We start from the raw sequence: 19346 nt of genomic DNA, 5'->3' as shown, positions 1-19346 counted from the left end.
TTAAATTTCACTTGTTCATTGCTGGTATACAGAAAAGCAATTGACTTTTGTATATGAACTCTGTATCCTGCAACCTCACTATAATTGCTTAATAGTTCCAGGAGTTTCTTGTGGTCAATTCTTTAGGGTTTTCTACAGATGATCATGTCATTTGTGAACAAAGATAGTTTTATTCTTTTCCTTTCCAGTTGATATATCTTTTATTTCCCTTTCCTGTCTTACTGTATTAGCTAGGACTTCCAGTACAGTGTTGAAAAGGAGTGGTGAAAAGGGACATCCTTGACTTGTTCTTGACCTTAATGGGAAAGCAGTGGTATAATTTTTAATATTTTGGAATTTGTTGAAATTTTTCTTTGCGAATTAATACAAGGTAAATTTATGTAAATGTAGTGATTTGAGGAAAACAGATTCTCTTTGCTGCGTAAAATATATATTTATATACACATACACATATACACATGTTTATGCACATAAACACATACGTTCATATTCCTATAGCTCAAGCTTGTTAATTAAATTATTCTGATATTTTTATATTCTTTCTCTTTTTCAATTGATATAAAAAATTATTTCCATAGAATCTAGCTCTTAGGACTGGAAAGGACCTCAAAATAATCAGACCCACATAAGCAAAGTATTGTTTTCCCCTGTTATAGTTAAGACACTGGAAGTATAGAAAGATTAAGTGATTTATCCAAGGACACAGAGCTAATGAATAACAAAATAAAGATTAGAGCGCAGGCCTATGGAGTAAAACTATAAACAGGATGCCTGTCAGGGAGGGTCTCCATTATCCTTCCTGTCTGAAGACAGACCACCTTCATAATGTAGATCAATGGTATATTCAAGAACTGTTGTAGCTAATTAGAATGTTGACTCCATACCCTATATGATGCCTGTCTGTTTATGTTTACTTAGAAAAGTGGAAGGTGAAATCTTCAAGGTGGAGATGCTGCTTGAAGATGTTAAAGAGAAAATTGATGAAGGCAAACAAACTTCAGTGAGCTCTCTTCCTGTCAGTTCTCCAACCATCCTGAATGACTTGGCATCTACACCCTCTCCACCCGCAAATGAGGTAATACAGCCACCGGCAGCCTACTTTCATGCCAGGAAAAGTGGGTTTTGTGCATTTATAGAATTCTAATTCATGGAATAACTGAGGTCTATTTTAATATTTCAGGAAATTTAAGTTTCCAAAATCCCATGAATCATATTATTTAAAATGGAACCAGCTTTTGAAAATTAGAAGCTATTTCAAGTGTTGGTTTTGAAATATCTTTTAGTTTAGGCTGTAACAATGCAGTTTAAACTGATGAACTGCTGAAGGGCTATTTCTTCTGGATAAATAGTAACATTTTTGTGAATTGTGCCTGGAAGAAATAATTTTTCCTCTTAATGGTTTTTCTACTCCCTCTTCTAAATAAAGAATGACACACTCAGTGAAAAACTATTTCCATTAATTCACTTCTGCATTTTCTTTCTCTCAAGTTAAATTCTCTTGGATTGTTTACATATGCAAGATTAGGAATTCAAATCAATCACCACTGTCTTTTACATTTTTGTTTTTGTAGCCTCCACCATCAGAACATTTCAGACTGAATTAAAATTCTGAGAAACTGAATCATCTGGATAATTGCCTTAAATTGATTCTTTTGTTTCAGACAGTATTGGAAGACACAGCCTGTGTCTGATATTCAAAACTTGAATAGGTTTTTGTCAGAGTTAAATACAAGATGTTGAAGATTACAGAAATGTTAGCACTTCCAAAGAAGTGTGTTTGCCTCCTCAAAACACTTACCTGCCTGGCAAAATCTCATCATTCGAAGCCCAGCTTCAGAGTTACACCATTCATATAACCGTCACCCTCAGCCCCCATCCCCATCCCCATCCCCCACACACCAGGCAGAATTCTTTGCTCTGGCCTGTGTCCCCACAGTACTGTGTCTCATTTATCATTGTGTCTTTGTACCCGATTTCGTATCCCAAACATCTGACTGAATGCTTCGTGAGTGCTCAGCATAGGAAACTCTGCGCCAGTGTGGTTTTAATAAACGATGTCAATGCTTCAGAAGCAGTCCCAAGGTTCACAGCATGATACGCCTCTAGTCAAGAACCCAAATAAGCTTCAAGGTGGTGTGAGGGAGCCCAGAGAGTCAGCCTAGCCTTCCGCCCCGCAGCTCCCTCAGGTCTGGGTTTGCTCTTCTTTACTATGCAAACTTTATAGTCTCAAGTTTATAGCAACTGTTGTGAAGTGCTGAGAACTCTATAACTTTGTGGTAAGTAGCCCTGAAAAGAGTCTACTGCTTGTATTATTCATTCATTCAGCAAATATTTATTGCTAAATGCTAAGCACTTTTCTAGGTATTGGGAAAAATAAACATAAGCAAGGCAGGCAATCACCTACCCTCAAGATGCTTCCATCCTGTGAGGGACGCATACAATGAACAAGTACAATTAACATGTAATTAGAGATTGTTAAAAGGGCGATGCCGGAAGTAATAACACATTCCTTATGATTTTGAAGCCAGACTGCCTGGGTCCAAATACTGGCTCTGTCACTTATCAGCTTTGTGACGTTGGGAAAATTACATAGCCTCTCTGTACCTCAGTTTCCTCTTCTGTAAAATGAGGATAATTCCTGCCTAACCTTCCAACTCCTCTTCTGCAAAGAGTCTCTGCAAACTGGAAGGCTCTGAACCAACAGAGATACTGTTCACTGCTTATAATTTTGTCATTATCATTTTAGATCCAGTATTTCCCATTGTAATGAAATAAACTCCCAAGTGCTTTCCTCGGACCTGCAGCAGGGGCATCACCTGGGAGCTTGTTAGAAATGGTTACGAGGTTCACATGAGTTGATAGAGGTAAAGTACTTACTAAAACGGGGCCCGGATGTTACTACTCTGACTATTAAGTACTGTGATATGACCAAAAGTAACCAAGTGTGGGAGGGTAGGGTCACTGGGGAGAGATGGTAGGGGCAGGTTTTTCAGAGGAGATCAGATTAGAACCGAGTTTTGGGGGACAAGGAGGAGGCAACTAGGGGACAAGTCTGGGAAAGGGACTGCAGGCGGGATGTGAGGGTGGCTCAGGGGTGGCGGGAATGGGGAAATGATTTTGAGTCACCTCCCGCGGGTCTGCAGCCTTAACGGCAAGATCCTGTGTGCGGCCCCCAGATTCCCAAGGAGCACCCGGCTGTCCTTCGGGGCCCTGGACCCGCAAGGCGGCAGGAGGCCTCCTCCTCGTAGGACCTGAGTCCCCGGCCCCCGCCCCCCCACCGCAGTCCCTGGCCAGAAGGGCAGAAACAGGCCCGTTCCTACGCGGTCCCGCGCGGGAGGATCCGAGAGGCTCCACGGAGAAGCGGACCTGCACCGAAAGTTACCGGGCTCCCCAGCGGCGCCCCGGTAACCCTCTGCGGGAGCGAGGGCAGGAAAAAGGCGAGTGGCCACGTGATATCCCCACCGCCCTCTTCCTCAAGTTGCTCCTTCCCACTGTCCCAGGAATGCTGAATTTAAATTCCTTACGACTCTTCACCAGATTAAAGGAAAACCAAATAATCCCCCAGATTGGGGCTCCAGAACTGATTCCAAAAGTCAAACTGCCCCCGACTCCCCGGCTGCCTTTTTAAAAACCAGACCAACCACATCAAAAGGCCTCGAGCTCGTCTAACGATTCCAGGATAATGTCCCGCAGCGCGGTCCTTTGTTCCTTTATGCGGTTGACTCCTCACCCAGAACGTGAAATCGACAAATTTAAGATCACCTGGCCCTTTACTAACTGGCAGCCTGGCTGTGGTGCTGGCGAGAGCTGCGGTATTGCTAACATTTCCCACTCTTTCTGCACCAACTTGCGAAGGTAGCTGTTCTAGGGCAGGGCTTCTCCAACTGCAGGGGGCCTAGGCGTCACCTGCGGGCCTTACCGAAACTCAGGCTTTGATTCGGTAGGTCCAAGGTGAGCCTGCAGTTCTGCATTTCTAACCCGCTCCCAGGTGATGCCAACGCTGCTGTCGGGGGGGGGGGGGGGTGGGGGACGGCACAATTGGAGATGATTTCATTATGAATGAATTGGAAACACTGGGATTCAAAACCCCTGGGTCTAAAATGACAAAATTATACTATGCAGTAAGCACTAATAATTCTGTTGGTTCAGAGCTTTATCATGCAAAGACTTTTTGCAGGAGTTGGAAGCTTAGAAAGGTGAGGAGACTTGCCCAGGGCAAATGACAAGAGACACTGGATACTAGGTCTCCCAACTCAGGTGACACCTCCTACATTCTGCTAATGTAAATCTACCTTAAATGTGGGGCAGGGGTACCCCTTAAATGTGGGGCAGGGGGGAAATAAAAGGGGGAGACTTTACTTTTTAAATTACAAAAGCGATATAATTTATGGCCAAAAAGAAAAAAAAATCAGAAAATAGAGAAAAGTATAAAGAATAGTTCACTGAGAGAATATTACTGATAGTTTAGTATATATCTGTCCAGTCTTTTTTCTCTGCACACATATAACATGTTTTTGCCAAAATGGGATCCTACTATATGTACTGTTTTATGATCTGCTTTTTTGATTTAACATTATACTGTGGGGATCTCAACACATCACTTAGAATAAACCTACAGCCTCATTTTTAAGGACTGCATTGTATTTCATTATATGGATGTACCCTGATTCGTTTAACTAATCTGTTACTAATGGACATTTAATTTTTTCCAGTTCTTTGATATTATAAACACTGCCTCAGGTAACATCATTTCATATGCAAACTTTCCCCCTAGTTGATTATTTCCTTAGAATAAAAACCTAAGAGTGCAGCTAGTGGTTCAGAAAGTACACACTAAACATTCTGATCAACTGGCCTTAGAAAGGGGATGCCAGTTTACATGCCCACAGCGGTGCCGGGGAAGGTAGGTGCTTCTAACCTGACCCCACCTAGGTATTTGTTTCTTTCTAATTTTTGCTAAAGTGATAAGTGAAAACTAGCATCTCATTGATCTAATCTGTATTTCTTTGACTATTTGTGAAATCTAACCCATTTTCCTATGTTTCTTGGCCATTTCCACCTCTTCTTTGACAACATCAACATTTTAAACTTATGTTTGCAAAACTGAAACCACAGTCAACTTAAAAAAAAAAACAGCAGACAACTGGGAAAATATTAAAAGCAAATAAAGTTCAATGTTGAGATTTTTATTACACAAAGTGCTCTGACAAGTGTCCTAAGGAGCAGAATTGTGGTTAAGAACACAAGCGTACCGTTAAAGGGGCAAATCCCAGCTCGGCCCCTTATTCTCTGTGTGACCTTGCCAAGTTGCTTAAATTCTCTGAACCTCAGATTATTCGCCATTAACATGGGGACAAAGTGCCAGGATGGTGGGAAGGAATAAAGGAAGCCACGTGAGAAGCACCTGGCATGATACGCAATCAGCAAATGGTTGTTTTTATTAATAAGAAAACATTGAAACCCTCCAAAAAAAATTAATGAACCAAAGATGTGAATGAAAAAGTCACAAGTAGGAAACACAACTAATAAATAAGCATATGGGAAAACATTTATCTTCTTTAATAACAAAGGAAACTCTAATTAATACAAGGTGCCACCACCACCCCCCTTTTAAAACGAACAAAAACATTTTCCAGTGAGAATTCCCAATGCAGAGGAAAGTGTGGTCAAACCGAGTCGCCCACATTGTTGGTGGCTGTGTAATTCACACAACTTTTGTGGAAAGCATTTGGCAATTCGTATCATCACACAAACATGTTCACAACCTTTGACCCAGACATTTCCTAAGGAAGTAATTCAGATATGGAAAAAGCTATCTGTACAATGATGCTTATGCCGACATTGTTTATTATAGTGAGAAAAGTGTTTTATTTTCTGTTTATGTAAAGGGTAAAACTATCATAACAAATACATTCTGGGTGGTATCAGCCCTTTCAGATCAGTAGTGTCATTTTTTTGTGTCGAAAAAAAGAACATGATAAGCAGTAACTGAGGCCTCAAGACAGTCCCTAAGCCTTGTTTTAATTAATAGTTTAATGCATTTCTGTTGAAACACATTTCAGAGCTCTGCTAACCAGTGGCCAGATCAATAGATTTAAAAATCATCTTCTAAAATCTGCCCATCTACTGGGGGAGCGTTGGGTAATTGGAAAGGAAAGGAAAGCGAAAAAAAGGGAAAGTATCCTCTCATTTGTAAACTAGCTTTGAAAATCTGTTTGGAGAAGGAGAGAAGTCAAGCCAGTGTTGGAGGTTCTTTTCCCAAGCCCCAGGCCATCACAGCACAGACCCCTGATGGAGGGGGTCAGAAAGCTGCTGCCCGGAAATGGTGAGTTCATTGGAGCCTGAGCTGCTTGCTGGGCTGTGTGTGAGCAGCCAAGGGATGAGTCACTTCCTCGGTCACAGTCACATCTGTATGTGCTTTGTGCAGGGGGACTCCGACAGCGCCTCTGGAAGGCAGGAACGTGCAGAGACAACCAGTCGGAGCTGTGCCTTCTGCCATCGGGTCCTTGAATGGTGAGGGCTTCTTGCTGCTAAACTCCCAGAGTGGGTGGGTGGGAGCCAGTACTGGGATAATAACTCCAGTGAGAGTGGGCGTCAACTAAGTAACCTGGTGCCAGACGCCACTGGCTGAGTTATAGACTCACGGATCTCAGGGCTGGGCACTTAGCCCAGCCTTCCTTCCAACTTACAAATACCTCTAACAGTGGTTCTCCACTGGGGACAACACCAAAGTCACCAGTGAGATGTTTAAATAATGCAAATGCCTCAGCCCCACCTTGTATATATTAGCCTTGCCAGGGGTGGAGCACTGGTGGGAAGATTTGTTTTAAATCTCCCGTGGCGATGCTGATAAGCCCCCTTGGTTAAGAACCCTGGCTATAGCACGTGCTGGGTGGTCTGTCCTGCAGTCTTGCTTTGAACACAGCCCAGGTAGAATATTACTGTACACCACTGCATACCAGCTCCCACCCTCACTACTCTCTGCTTGTGATGAGTGAAAATCTTCCCTGTTGTGGACTTCCTCTGCCCCCTGGTCCCCCCAGAAATAAACCTAATCCCGCATCTCAGGGCTTACTCCTCCCTGGTCCTCAGCAAGAAATGTTCCAGGTAACGAGTTGTAAATTGTGTACAAAGCTGTACATGTAAAATCCTAAGGAGAAAGCCTTAATGTTTTAGAAACACTCACTCTTAGTCCACGTGGATTCGGAATCATTTATGTGAAGCTTCTATCAGTTAGCTCGAGTGGCACCTCTAAGCTCAGGGGGCACCTGGACTGGTGCCAAAGCTAATTTAACCTTTGAAAGGTCAAAGGTCCAGAGTCAAGGAAGGAGCAGCTGTTTAGCAAGCACTGTTACCTGTGCGTGATGGACGCTAATAGAAGCAGATGAGAAGGTCTGGAAGACTGAAGTTTCCTGTTAGAAAGCATTCTACCACAGGAATGGGCACTCGTCATAAGCGTTCCATTGAGTTTCCACCCCCTGAAAAAGAAACAGCATGGTGTTGGTGCTAAAAATCACCGGGTGTCATCTGGTGGGGACCAATACTTTAAACCAACATGTCAGTCAGCAGTTTTGAATCTAAATATGAGGGGCTTATTCCCTGAGTCTTCCCAGGCCTCCCCTATTTATTTATTAAGCTAAAATCTAGATTTTGGATTTTTAAAGGTTTTATGAAGTATAAGAAAAAAATTGACATTTAAAAGACATTTTCATTAAGCATTCAAACTACTGAATGCTTCTCGTCCAAATTCCCAGTCTAGACCATACAGAACCACTTACGTACCAAGATAGGGACCAATGTCCCAGACTAAATTGATTCTTTCAAGATGGACAAGATGCAAAGAAAAGCACAATCAAGTGTAAAATCAAACCTAACAGTGAATCAACTGCTGGGCAGTAACGAGATACACACGATTTATAAATTGAAATCTTGTTGAACAACAGAATCCCTGAGGAATTAATTGAACGGAGGGCTATGGACCCTTTACTCTTCTAGAAGATTAGCTCTCTCAGATGGGACATGTTCTTTACGAAGCTTGCTGATGGTCAAACTGTTTGCACGGTATTTGTAAAGTGCTATTTACGTGCAAATAAATAACACATATGCTATGTGTCAAAGGCTTATTATGCCTTTGTGTTATTTCTAATGCAGAACTTTGGATTTAAGCTACTAAAACTGTCTTCTCAGGTAGAATTGCCCTTTGCTGTTATATTTGGCAAGAAGACTGTAATGCACAAAAAAGTTTAAAAGAAGGAGAAAAAGAAAGTCATGTGTTGGACTGAACTCACTTGAGTGAGATCCAAGCTTTCCACTTTGGAGAGCAGATGTTCAAATGCCCCAGAGAAGGAGGGTGGAGACAGAAAATGAAGTATGAGAAAATATGTGACTCAGGAGGAGAGCATGTTTTTCCAAGAGGAGGAGAAGAACTTGGCTTTGCAGCCCCCAACTCCACAAACTCTGAGCATGAAGCCTTTCTCTGTGAGCAGCAGGCCCGGGCACAGTTAGACCTGCGTGCATTTGCTCACACCCCATCCTGGGTCAGTCTCATTCCTGCTCACAGTCTCAGTCAGGATATCTTGGGCACGGTGCCCCCGACACTAAGAATGAGCAGCTTTCCCTGGGGGCTATTAATGAATCCCAAAGGCTGAGCAAGAACCTTAAGAATTGTTATTAGGTAGAATTCCTTTGGAGGAATTAAGACTTTCCATGAACGAGGAAGGCAAAAGATACAGACAGGTCAGAGAAAGCCTCTGGTAAATAACTGTAGGGCATCGTTCTGATGCCCCCTTGTGGCCTTGTACAGCTAAATTAAGCCCAGATGCCCCCTAGCCTCTAGTCCCACAGACACTGGACAAAATCCACCTTGCTGGAGTTTTTGGGACACATTCAGCTTGTATGTATAGAGCCAAAGCCATGTGTGACCCAGTATTGACATACATATAGCACAGCTTCTTCCCCAGATAAAAACTGATTTTGAAACATGAATACGAAGAAAACTGCACATTTTATAATTCCATACTTCAAATTTCGATATTGTGTGTGTGTGTGTATATATATATATATATATATATATATATATATATATATATATATGATGATGATTAGATATTATCCTCTGTGGACAAAAACAGATTTACTTTTAATGTTTGGTAACTATATTTTAATCAGGCCAAACTGCTGGGTATAATTTCTCACAGGGAAACTCAACAGGCAGGCAGGTGTTGAGGATGGCATGCCACTCCTACATTGTTCCAGGCTCTGATAGAGGAAACTTAACATTTCAGCTTTACCAACGCTTTCACTATCTCTACTAGAAGTGTACTTAAAAGTTCATGGAGTCCCATGGGGTCTTTTTCAGGAAGCAAAAAATGGAGAAAAAAGACCATAGAAGGATCAACCGTGGAAGGTTTCCCATTGCCCTTCAAGAAACGGCACTGCACCCAGATTCAATTCTCAGTAAGTCGAGGGGCCTGGGGACATGGGTGCTCTGTCTTCAAGGTCCCTCTCTAAGGGGTCTGCTCATGGTGAGCTCCAGCTTCCATCTGCTACTCCAAATGGAATTGCCCTAGAGTAGGGTGTTTCATGATAGGAATTTTTTTTTCTCCCAAAATGTAAAGAATTAAAAATTGAATAGATTTACATAAGATGTGGTGAAGTAGGGTGAAAAACGCCAACACCTGTCTCTGGCTGGAATCACAAGACTCTACTGTCTCAGTCATTGGGTGGCCTCAATTCTGTGTCCCCATTCTCCCAACGTGACCCATATTGTGCACCTGTAAGCTTACCCACCACAGAGAGTTGCTGCCGACTTGTCCAGACACAGTTCACAGAAGCAAAGAAAGTTAGAGCTGAGAGGAGACCCAGAGAACACCAGGGCATGGAATTCAGTGATTTTTAGTCATAGGAGCCTTTCTCCAAAAATAATGTAAGCAGAAAAACACCCCCTGGCAGAACTTCCCTGGGTGGGGAAGAGGTGGGGCCAAGGCTTTCCTGCTCAGGCAGCTTCCAAGCATGAAAATCACCACCTGGGCCTGATTTACCCAGTTTATACGAGGAACCCGAGGGCCAAGGAGCTAACAAGGATGGCTCAGGTTCATACAGCCTGTCAGCCAAGAACCTTTCCTTCAACTCACTATTCTTTCGATGTCACCTTTAGTTCTATTTCTTTTCTGTAGATGATACATTTTCTAATAATAGTAATAATAGGTTTTGCTGATTGAACATACCAGATGCTGTAACAGAGTAGAGCTTTTCCAAGTGTGGCCAGAAGGCCTCTCGGGGTCCCTAAGACCCTTTCGGGGGGCCATGAGGTCCGCTCTTTTCTAGCTATATATCTGTGCGAGGCCAGTATTGCAACAGATTGAATGGAGATGCAGCTATGGAATCCAGCTGCCTTCTGTTAAGCCAGATATTCAAGCTACCTGAGAAAACACGAAACCTGCCACTCTTCTATTTTTTTATTTTCAAAAAGTTAGTTTTCATTTAAAAAATGTTATTTTGTTGGGCTGAAAAAGGTGAAGGGATTAAGAAGTACAAACTGGCAGTTACAAAATAGTCACAGGGATGTCAAGTACAATTTACAATAACATTGTAATAACATTGCTATGGTATCAGATGGGTATTAGACCTATCAGGGGGATCACTTTGGAAGTTACATAAACGTCTAACCACTATGCTGCACACCTGAAACTAATATAATATTGTCAACGGCAATTAAAAAAAATTTAAACTACTATTTTGTTAATATGAAATGGATTGTTTTTAAACGATGTAAGTAAAATATTTAAAAAAATACCTCAGTTTAAAAAAAATTTTTTAAAGCCTCAGGACTGCCCATTCAGGCCTGTATAAACAAAAACAATTTGAAATTTATATATAGATATTTCTCTAACAATCCATCTTCAGCTGACTGAATATTTTCAGCATAGGTATATAAAATGGCATATATTATGATATATGATAGATAAAAACTAAACAGAAGCTTTTTAGGGTCCTCAATTTTAAGGGTGTAAATAAAAGGATTCTGAAATCAAAAGTTTCACCATTGTTGCTATAGTGTACGTCATTTAACTATCACAACACCCCTGTAAGGTAGGAATTCCTATCTTTATTTTATAGATAAGGAAACCAAGACTCAGAGAAATTAAGTGACTTGCCAGTGTCAAAAAGGTGGTATATTAGTTATTTACTGTTAGGTAACAAATGATCCCAAAACTTAAATGGCTGAAAACAACCATTGACTATGCACAGTTTCTATGGGCCAGGAATTTGGGAGTAGCTTATCTGGGTGATGTAGGCTCACCATCTTTTATGAGGCTGCAATCAGGATGTTGGCCAGTACTGATGTCATCTGAAGGCTCGACTGGGCCAGAGAATCTGCTTCCAAGATGGTCACTCACATGACCACTGGCTGCTTGGGCATCATTAAGACTTGGTAGCCAGCTTCCCCCAGAGCAAGTGATCCAAGAGAAAGACCAAGAATGGAAACTTCTATGTCCTTTATGACCTCGTTTTGGAAGTTATACACCATCACTACCGCTTTATTCTCATCGTTAGAAGTAGCCACTCAATCCAGCCCACACTTAGGGAGAGAGGAATTAGGCTCTACTTTTTGAACAGCATGTCAAAGAATTTGTGGACCATAGTTCCAACAATCACAGCTAATAGATGGCAGAACCAGGTCAAACTCAGGCCTATCTGAACCTCTTGTTCTTTCAACTCTACAACACAACCTTCCCAGCGTATGCCCGTCTTCTATTTGTGATTTTCTTGGGCTCTGGATCAAGAAGGCATTCAGTGACTATGGACTGAGTGAGATTTGGGAAAGAAAAAAGCTTTCCTAAAGCTCCTTTCATTTGTGACTTACACTTTCAAAGATAATGTTATGAATGCATGTGATCAGGAGTGCAACAAGACTGGTATCACTGGCGAAGGCTTTGTCCCCAGGACTCATCAGTCCTGGAGCTGAGATGTTGCTTGGACACCCAAGCATGACATGCTCACCTGCCTGGCGCAGGCTCCACGCTCTGGCCTTACCTCGAGAGCGAGGCCAGAACAACTTCTACACCTGCACCAGACACACGCACTCTCTACTACTAGCCTCTCCGTGGCACTGATGATGGCAAAGCTATGATTCAGGTTCCTATATGGGCTTATGAATTTGACGTAGGGGAAACCCATCTTTCCTACTGCCTGGTGATAAAAATAAGCTCTCGGCCACAGCAGGGTCTGAGAAGAGAATGTGGATGTATCAGGGCAAAACTGGAAAAAGAATTACCAATGCAAGACTGTCTGGTAATTCAGAGAGCTGCATTCCCAGAGATCCATCCATTCAGCAGATCTTTACTAAGCATCCACACATGTGAGGCAAATCTTGAGACTTTCATCATGAGTCAGAACTGTTACTTATCAAAACATCTCGCAGTTGTCAGACTGGGGTCCCAAATGTCATCCCCTAGGCAGGCAACTCCCCTTGGTAGCACAGCTGGGGAAGACACCACTGGTGTGTAATGCATACCTTGCATGGTTAGGGCTCTACTTGCCACACATTTTACAACTATAACCAAGAAACTCACACTTCCTTTGTATCATTTGGACTTTTTCAGGTCCTGATACAGGACACAGCTGCTATTCCGCTTCTGGCACTGGACTGCAGAGTAATAAATGTGAGACCTGTGGCACTAAGATTCATGACTCCCCAAGAGTCTGCCATAAAGAACCACTTAAAGGTGAGGGAGACTGGGGGGGGCCTCGAAAAGAAGGTGGGAGTGGGGACAGCTGTTGTTCCCAGGCAATGACTCATATTGTCAATCTTTTCTTCTTTAGAATTTCATTATAGATACAACACCCCAGGACAGAATTACTTAAATCACAGCGAAAGTGTCTTTGTCCAACTCAGCTTTTCAGATGAAAATAAACTTTTCTCACCTTGTAAGTACATCTCCTGCATGATCCCATCTTTGTAAACAACTTAGTCTCCCAGGTGTGGGAGACCCACATCACACTGGCCACTGCTTCCACTTGGGAAAGCCCCCTGCCCTCCCCGGTCTGCTGCTCAGGTCTCTAGCCCTCCTCTGACACTTCCATATCCAGCTCTACTCTTGGATGGCAAGAGCCTGGGCTGAGGCTGGGAGATATGAAATTCTAGCAATAAAGGACTTTGAAAATTATTAGGTGCTTTATCGGTGCAATTTGGTAACAAATCATAAGTATTTGCTGAACAAATGACTGACTAAATAATTGCCACTGTTATTATTATTCAGGAGTGACAAAAGCTTTAACTATATCCCTACTGACGGTCAGCATATAAAGAAATAGACTTCTTTTTACACCCCTTAAACATTATTGCCAATCTCAATGGAAAATTTTGCTGTCTTAGGAAAAAATTAAAATCCCACAAACATTTGTTAATAAAGATGAGTAAGACATGGTTCGTCCCTCCCAAGGAGTTTATAATCTATTGTGAGAAAGGAACTCACCCAAATAAGGAAAGTTCATAGCAAAATGTGGTAAGCGCTAAGAGAACACAGAGGAGGGAAGGAAATGCTGCCCATTTTGCCCGTAGACAGTCCTACCTGATTCTCTGACTTATTCTTTTCTTGAGGACGAGTTCAAATCCTCCAGTTGAATGTATTGTCAAGGTGACAGTCCGTGACTCTGCAGAAGCAACAGGGCAGGTTTCTTTACTATCTATTTGGTCTTTGGGTCTACAGCTCGTGAGACCTGTTATTCCAATATATGGATGAGGCAAGCAACAGAGTCATCTGAAATGTGATCTTGAACTCCATTAGTAAACATTCAGTGGCCAAGAGGACAGAAGTCACAGGGAGGCATCATCTGCTCAGTGTTAAATAAGAATCTTCCAGAAATTGGAATGAACAGGAAATGGAGTAGACTGTCATGGGAGGTCGTGAGCCCCACCTGTAGACTGGAGGACAATGTGCTTCGTTAGGACATTGTAGATATGTAGACTAGACTAAATGGAACTGGACCAGATGGCGCTCTGGTCCTTTCTAACTCTGAGTTTCTATGTTTCAAATAAAATCCAAAATTATATTTGGAGACTACCAAAGGATTAAGACTGAGCTCATTAGTGCCTCTGTTTATCACAACGCAAGCCTGGGTGGTCAGCATGACTAAAGTTGGACTTTCTGGTTACTGCTACCAGAGACCAGTGAATTAAGACAGGAGACCTGGAAGGAGAAAGCAGAAGATAGATGCAAGAGGAGGAGAGAGAGGGGTGACTTTCCTACATTTATCTTTTCTGTTTAGTCTCTACTTTCTAGAATTGTTGTAGTGACTAACTTGTTAGTTTCTAACTCCTGGAATCCTTGCTCCTAAATTTAGAAAGGACTTCAGGAATCCAATGGTTCTACCTCTTGGAAGATATTATCCCTCCGTTTTCAGATGAAGTAGTTGAGCCCAGAAAGGTTAAGACAGCATGCCCAGGTCACACAGTTAGCACCCAGGGAACATAGACTCCCGGTCTCTTGTCTGCTAATAAAACTCCTTTTAAAAGTTGAATTTCTCTCTCTGAATTCTTTGAATGTAAAATACTTGATGTTTTCTGTTCCCCAATTTTCTTATTTATGGAATTTTAATGAAAGATTTCATTCACACAGAAAAGTTCACGAAATGATATCCACATATCCACCATTTGGGGATCATTTTTGCTGCCCTGAATTTAATTATAGCTAACATTTTTCAGCTTGTTCAAAACCAAAATGGATCTGTTCTGAGACAGCAAATTCAAAATCCTCTCCAGAAGAACATGAGCTCATACCAGGAAAGTAAGTATTTATTTTACTATTATTAATGATAACAAAACTGTCTACCCATTGGTTGGGTGCATACTGTGTGCTCAGTGCATTAAATTACCTGCCCAAGATCATCGGAATTACACGAAGGTGAGCCCAGGATTCAAACCGAAGTCTGGCTAATACTTCAATCACTCATTTATTCTTTCAACAAATATTTAAGTGTCAATAGCAGGGTGCTATGCTAGGTGCTGAGGACACAGTGCTGAGGACAAAGTCCACTACTGTCCCGCCCTCGTGGAGCGTATTTTTGGTAGAGAAGCCAGTCTGTGTAAGTGCCAAGAAGGGGGCATATAGAGTGCTGTTACCTAGTTTGGGGTTCAGGGAAGCTGAGCTCCAAAGGATACATATGAACAGATGAACAGGGGGATGTAGTGGGAAGAGTGAAGAACACTCCAGTCTAAGAGATCTTCCTGATGTGGGAAGACCCTTGGCAAGTTCAGGAATGGTATGGCTGGAGACTAAATACGGGAGTGGCGATGGGACAGATGGAGCTGGTGAGGGAAGGCAGGTGGGATGGACGGGGCCAGACTGTGCAGGGACTTGTCAGTCCCAGGATTTCAGACTCTTAGGTCAACGTAAGTTTTTTAACCAGGGTGTTTTTAAAGGTAGTTTTTTTTTTTTTTTTTTTTTTTTTTTTAGTGTTTTAAAAGATCACTCTAACTACTAAGTGAGGGGGAATGGGTTAGAGGAGTCAAAGGTCGGAGCAGAGGCCAAATGCCGTAAGAGGCTAGAGTAAAAATCCAGGTAAGATGATGGTAGTTTGGTCAAAGTTGGCAGCAATGGAGACTAGTATTCAAGAGCTGCTTAAGAGGCAGAATCAATAGGTCTGAAGAGTCAAGGCTCTGAACTCACTCACTCCGTCTGAACCCACTACCCTCTACCATAGCGCGGTGTGCTGTTTAAGCAGGTGGTCTCTGGAGACTTCTTGGGTTGGCGTCTTCGCTCTGTATCCTTGGGCAGGTTGCTTGACCTCTCTGTGCCTCCCTTTCCCCACTATATTTCTTCATTATTCCCCAAATGGGAATAAAAATAGTGCCGAACTCATTGAGGATTGAGTCAACACGTAAAGCACTTAGGAAGGTACCTGATGCACAGTAAGCACTCAGCAAGTGACGGCTATTATTGATAGTGGTGACTCATTGGACGTGGGGACATAGAGGATTCTGAAGCCCACACTCTTCCCACCGCAACGCACCGCCGTGCCTGCCCAGGGTTTTTCATTCGCTAGAGGCTGCTGAATCACGTCTTTTGACAGGAGGGCAGACCCAGTGTGTTAAACTAACCTGCAGAACCAACTGATGTTAATGAGGTGGGAAGAGAGGGTGAACGGAAGCTTTGAGTCGCAAGCATCTGAAGTGAGACTTTCTGGAAGTGATACTGCTCTCAAGCGTTGTTACGCACCAACGAAGAAATGTTTAGTAGAAGGAATCTCAAGCCAGGGGAAGACGTGAGAATGACTCCATGGCCAACCTGTCAGGCAAAGTTCTGTGGCGCCTCCTAGGGCCACTACTCATGGCTGTGAGTAGTGTCTGACTCCAGGCAGTGTCCTTCATGTGGACTTTGTGAATGAAACCCCCTAGAACTATGCCGTGCACAACCTGAACAACTGTACGTAGTGGCCTTGGCCCTCATTCACCCACTACAGACTAAGGGACAGAGTTGTAGTTACAGTGTCCTAGCCCAGGGGAGCCTGTTTACTTAAAGAGGTGCTGCTTTTATTTTTCTAGTGCTGCTGCCTCCTTGCTGCGTAAGCTAGAATTAACTAAAAGTGCCTGCAATTGCCAGATTTGTATTTGTTTTATAAATATGCAGGTAGAATGTTGACCCCAAAACAATGAAAACTGAATAAAAATCTCTTCGGAGTCTTGCTTCTTTCTCTGGCAATAGAAAAGGAGACAGATTCTGGGAGGAAACGCCCTTCATGGCCATGGGAACCACTTCTGTCTGAAGCTCAGCTGTGGTCAGCCGAAAAGGGACTGAGAGCTACACAGGCAGAGGGTGCTCCTTGCAGACTCCTCACGACCAACACGCACACACAGCACATACGAACCCCAGCGCTAAGGGTAGCACTTTACACAAGTAGCACTGTGCCTGTGCCTTCCAGAAAAAATCTTAAGGCTTTCCCGACCTACAGTTCAGACCTTGCTACACCCTCACCCCACTTTCACTCCTGCAGGATTTCTGGCAGCCCGTCCTTAAGAAACTTCAGCAGTGTTGAAGAAATGGAATCTGAGGTGAGGACATAGGGAAAAAACGTTCTAGAATCCTTGGAGCTTGTAAGTGTGGTCTTGACCACACAACTGATGGCTTTTAAATTATTACAGTATGAGGGCATCTGAAAATGCTCTATTAAAAACAGTTTGTGCTCAGCACTAACATAGAGACACAGCCTGAATAGCCATGTGGTTTGTATTATTCCTAAATTGGTTCCCAGGGAAATTTCCTGGAGAAAGTTTTTTGTGGGTGGTGCCTCAGCTCCAGGATTCCCCTGGCCCAGGTGTGAAAGCACTGGAGACTGTTCTGGCCGCTCACCAGTGACACTGGGTTAAGGCTGCCAGCCATTTCCTATTTTCAAACCAGAAACTCTAATCCCAGGACCCTTTCAAATGCTCCCACTCGCCTGGGCACTGCATCCAGGACCGTCTCTCAGTGGTTACGTCCCTAAGTCCCCTTCAATGACCCCTCCACCCCACCCCAAGAGCTTTTCTTCTTTCTCACAGATCTTTCTCCACAGCAGGAAAATAGCCCAGCAGGTTCCTGACCTAACTCTCTGATTCATGCTCATCAGTCATGTGTTGGTCTTTTTTTCTGTCCCTTGCCCTAAAAAATATATTCCATGTCAGACTGGTTTCCTAGGAAACCAACCCTCAAAAACAGAAATAGACCGGGTGGAAAAATAGAACAGTCCAAAATTCCACCTTGCAATGTTTAATAATGAGGGAATCCAGTTGACAAAAACAGTAGTAAATTTATGTAACTAAAATGTGTGGACTTTTCCTCTCCAGGTTTTAAACTTATCTTTGGATCATGCCCTAAAGACAGCAACAATTTTGAAAGAAACTACTGATCAAATGATTAGAAGTATTGCAGAAGATCTTGCCAAATTACAGAGATGGAGGAGTCGACTGAAGTACTAGTTTGACCCCAGGCAACCAAGGATTAAAAAAATGTAAAGAAAACTTGATCTCCTCCCCACATATTTTACTTATTGCACAATTTAGGAAGATGAATTTCTAGAGCAAAACAAAATTGTAAGAAAGGGGGAGACACAAAGTGCTTAAGAGAAAAAAAAACAGAGGAGACCTGATTCTTAAAATCAAATCAGCAAGTATTTATTTTAAAATAAATCTGTATTCCTAACTCAAAATAAATCAAAACAATAAAATATACTTTTACCTATTAGTATGGTGCCCCCCAAAAAGTTCGAAAAACCCCAGTGTCAGTGAGTATGGGGATGACAGGTACTCTCACACACAGCTGGCGAAAGTATAAATTGATATAGCTTTGTTGGAAGGCGACTTGATAATATTAAATTCTACAAATTCTAAAAGCACTTCCCCTCCAAGCAGCAATCCCACCACTAGCAATTTACTTCACGGGTAGGCCCTGGTACGCGGACGAGGATGGCCACCAGAGCCCCGATGGGAACAGCCCCAAGTGGAACTAATCTAAATACCCTATGTGATGATTCATATATAGCAACAGTTATACAATTAATACTCTGCAGCCACTGAAAAGAATGAGGTGGATTACCTGCGAGATAGTGGGGAAAAAAGGAAGATACCTAATAATATATACAGTGTGACCTTTCGTGTATTCCAAAAGGCATATATACTTTCTGGAAAGTACACAAAAATAAGCAGTGGACCTCTAGAAAATGGAACTGGAAGTTTTGTGGGGAAGGGGAGGATCATTCCTTTTCATTGGCTGTACTGTATGAAATTCTTATGATATGCTTATAAAATTGTTTTTTTTTTTTTTGGTGGTTACTAGTATTTTATTCTTCTGAACATCCTTTTGTGCTAAAGAACCTGATTGCAAATCTCCATTGTTAGACGCAAAACAACTTTCAGATCCAACATAATTGTTCAAGGAACTTACTTTTGAAAGCTTACTTTGGAAAAACTGAAGTGCAATTTATTTTCTGAACATTACTCAACCTAATTACAGGCTTAATAAGGAGTATGTCACTTTAAAGTTACCTCCCCGCCCCCCCAAATAAAAATTCAATGGGAATAGCAGTTGCTTAGGAAAAATAACACAGTCTGTGGGAAAGGTACCCATGTGCATTAAGGGTGAAATCAGAAAGAGGCTGATACCTATATCAGGGGAAACTATTTGAAGAATTCATGAATTGTCCTTTACTTATTCATTGGCGGAGGTTAAATGTGAGCTGTTATGAAAGCTGTGCTTTGAGCAGTCTCAAGTGGCTGTTTGACTCACCTCATCTCATGTGAAATACAACCCAGAAAAACAAAGGGAAAAAAAAAAACCCAACAAACTTACATTGCCAAGATGTGTAACTGT

General features: G+C 42.4%; 1 protein-coding gene across 1 annotated transcript in view; it reads left to right on the top strand.

Moving 5' to 3' along the window:
- Positions 1-17956, top strand: part of AKNAD1 (AKNA domain containing 1) — a 34828-nt gene extending 16872 nt beyond the window's left edge. The window contains 8 exon segments of the mRNA XM_033093750.1: positions 919-1075; positions 6428-6513; positions 9359-9456; positions 12606-12728; positions 12826-12930; positions 14708-14789; positions 16924-17053; positions 17825-17956. Coding sequence (XP_032949641.1) covers positions 919-1075; positions 6428-6513; positions 9359-9456; positions 12606-12728; positions 12826-12930; positions 14708-14789; positions 16924-17053; positions 17825-17956 — 913 coding nt within the window.
- Positions 17957-19346: the final 1390 nt, after the last annotated feature.

This window comes from Rhinolophus ferrumequinum, chromosome 22 (genome assembly GCF_004115265.2).
Source record: "Rhinolophus ferrumequinum isolate MPI-CBG mRhiFer1 chromosome 22, mRhiFer1_v1.p, whole genome shotgun sequence".
NCBI lineage: Eukaryota > Metazoa > Chordata > Mammalia > Chiroptera > Rhinolophidae > Rhinolophus > Rhinolophus ferrumequinum.
This window is presented reverse-complemented; position numbering and strand designations above follow the sequence as displayed.